Source organism: Chenopodium album, chromosome 19 (assembly GCF_948465745.1).
Source record: "Chenopodium album chromosome 19, dcCheAlbu1.1, whole genome shotgun sequence".
Taxonomy (NCBI): domain Eukaryota; kingdom Viridiplantae; phylum Streptophyta; class Magnoliopsida; order Caryophyllales; family Amaranthaceae; genus Chenopodium; species Chenopodium album.
In genome coordinates, this window is record NC_137852.1 from 17,981,420 (window position 1) to 17,984,389 (window position 2,970).

General features: G+C 36.9%; 1 protein-coding gene across 1 annotated transcript; it reads left to right on the top strand.

Moving 5' to 3' along the window:
• Window positions 1-377: 377 nt before the first annotated feature.
• Window positions 378-1,777, top strand: LOC145594837 (zinc finger BED domain-containing protein RICESLEEPER 1-like). Its single transcript, XM_081651176.1, has 3 exons — window positions 378-985; window positions 1,085-1,371; window positions 1,482-1,777. Exons 1-2 carry the CDS (start codon window positions 677-679, stop codon window positions 1,304-1,306), a joined length of 531 nt encoding a protein of 176 aa, XP_081507302.1. The 5' UTR covers window positions 378-676; the 3' UTR covers window positions 1,307-1,371; window positions 1,482-1,777.
• Window positions 1,778-2,970: the final 1,193 nt, after the last annotated feature.

The window sequence follows — 2,970 nt, forward strand, 5'->3', positions numbered from 1 at the left end:
TGGATAATCAATGGACTTTGCAAAAAAGAATTCTGAATTTTCGTTTTTTGCCTTCACCTCACACCGGTGTTCATATGTCTGACCATGTTTATGATTTGCTTAAAGATTGGGGTATCCAAAAGAAAATCATGTGTATTACTCTTGATAATGCTTCCTCTAATTGCTGATGTAATTAAAAATGAACTTGATTTGGTATGTGGGGGGGATTATTTCCATGTGAGGTGTTGTGCACATATCCTAAACTTAATTGTTCAAGATGGGTTAAAAGAAATTAATGAGGCTGTTATTAAGGTGAGAGAAACTGTGAAGTATTGTAAAGGATCTCAGGCTAGGAAGCAGCATTTTTTGACTTGTGTGGCACATGTTGAACTAGATTCAAGTAGAGGATTGAGACAAGATGTCCCTACTAGATGGAACTCAACCTATTTGATGTTAGAGTTTTTGTACTACAAAAAGGCTTTTCTTCATTTTCAAAAGGTTGATGCAAATTATATTCATTGTCCAACTAATGAGGAGTGGGGGAGAGTAGAGAAGTTATTCAAATTTTTGAAGGTCTTTTTTGATGTGACAAATGTTTTTTCGGGTACTAATTATCCTACCGCTAATTTATACTTCCCAAATGTGTTAGAAAATCCGTTTGCTCTTGAAAGAGGAACTTGAAAATTCTGATAACTTCATGCATAAGATGGTTGCAAGAATGAATGAGAAATTTGCTAAATATTGGACCAACTTTAGCATAATTATGGATGTGGCTGTTGTTTTAGACCCTCGATTTAAGTATGAGTTTGTGGAGTGGGCTTTTAAGAAGGTGTATGGGGAAATAGAGGGTACTAATGAGTTAGTTAAGTTCAAGGAAAGGTTGGATTATCTGTATGCTGCTTATGTGACTGAGTCTATTACAACAACACCATCATCAAGGCGTCGTTCTTCTTCTAGACAGCCTAATGAAGGGCAAGTTGATGTGGCATCTGATTCTTTTATGATGGTAACTCTTAACACTTCACTTTTTGTTTGATAATTAGCTTTTTAAATTCTGTTTTTTTGTATGCTTTATTGGTAATTTTTTTTTTTGAATATCTTTTAGGACTTTGATAACTTCTCTTCTAGCAAATCACATGTTGCTGCTAAATCTGACTTGCAAATGTATTTGGAAGAGCCATTGATTCCTCGTGCAACCAACATAAATATCCTATATCATTGGAAAACAAATGCTGTGAGGTATCCATTTCTTTCAAAGATGGCATGGGCCATCCTTGCAATCCCTATTTCAACAGTAGCTTCAGAATCGAGTTTTGGACTGTTATAGAAGCTCGTTGAAACCTGACACAGCAGAAGCTATCATTTGCCTCAAAGATTGGACTTTTGGTGAAGGTATGAAAATAGTTTATGTATTAATAATTACATTTATCTGTTTCTTTTGTGTACTATTTTATTTATGCTTAAGGCTGAAATTAATTTTGTATATATTCTTTTGGTTGTAGCTAATATGGATCCGCAATTGCAAGATCTTTGTGGAAAAATTATGTCATTGAAAGTCAACGATGATGCGGGTAATACACCAAGTCCTCCAGAAAGTGCACCTCAAAGTCCAGCAGCCATGGGGAGTCAAACCTGATTTGTAGTTAATTTCTTCTAGAATTAGTTGTTTGAACTGTAATTTTGGACATGTGTTTGGTTTTCTAGCTTGAACTTTTATTTGCCTACTTGGAAGTATTTTGGATATGTAACTCTTGGAAGTATTTTGGACTTGTTGGTTTCTAATTGCTGTTATGAGTGTATGAACAATGCAGCAGCAGGACTTGCTTTGATTTTGAAGTGGCAATGGAAATTATGGCAATATGTTTGCTTGAATTATGTTGTTGAATACTTGAATGTGACAGGTTAAAGAAATTACAGGTTTTTATTTAAAAAAAAAAAAATTCAGGTTAAGCAGGTCGGGTTCAGGTCAACCTTTTTTATAATCAGGTTGGGTTCAGGTCTGATTTTTTGACCTGTTTAAATAAACAGGTCGGGTTCAGGTTGGGGGGTCCTGACCTGTTTATGTAAACAGGTCGACCTGAACCCGACCCGACTCGACCTGTTTGCCAGCCCTACTCACATCTATTGAGAAAACATAGAAGATTAAGTCTTGCTTTTGCTGTCTTCTTTCATGGCAGTAGTTCTTTTCATGTTTTCTTTTCTTTCCTCTTTGTTTCACACTCCTGTCTTTACTCCGTTTTTCCCCAATTCTATTTTTGTTCCTGATGATCATCTAATTCTTATTTCTGCATTATATTAAGCTTTCTCCATAAGATATAATGGTCGCCATGGAGGGAAGGTGATTAGGTGAGAGAAAGAATCATCAACTCCACAGTATGTTAACGGCGTGAGTTCACAAGGAATATGTAATTTCTATTCTTTTTAATTAATTATTCTTTTTATTGAGTTGGCACAGAAACCTAGGGGTATAGTCACAAATTTGCCATTGAGATAAACAAAAAACGTTTATCACTGTGATAAACACTCACAAACCTGGGCCTCCTCTTTTATGTATACCTACAGCTTGAAATGAAAAGGTAGACTTATCATGTGTCTTTACATCTCATACAGTATTTGTTTTGGGGGTGTTTTAAGTCCCTCGGGAGAGTTACAGCTTGAAGACTGATCCGGCGCGGTCTGTACCTACAAAATAACGAATACTACGGTTGGTAGGAGCTCCGCCTCCGACGGTCAAGTTAGAACGTGTGGGAGTGAGTAAAAAGTGCGGGAAAACGTAAAAGTGAGATATTCTCGGATTCCGAGATCAGGTGTTTTCTCCGATGTAAGAGAATGTAGGGTCGGTTGTAATAAATTGTAGATGCCCCCAAAATGGGAGAAATCCCCCTATTTATAGGGTCATTGGGAAATGTGCCCTTAATTAGGTCATCTTGACCTACTCGTTGATGGGCTGCGTCGCATTGCGACTTTTTCGGGACTTGGGCCCTGAAGGCT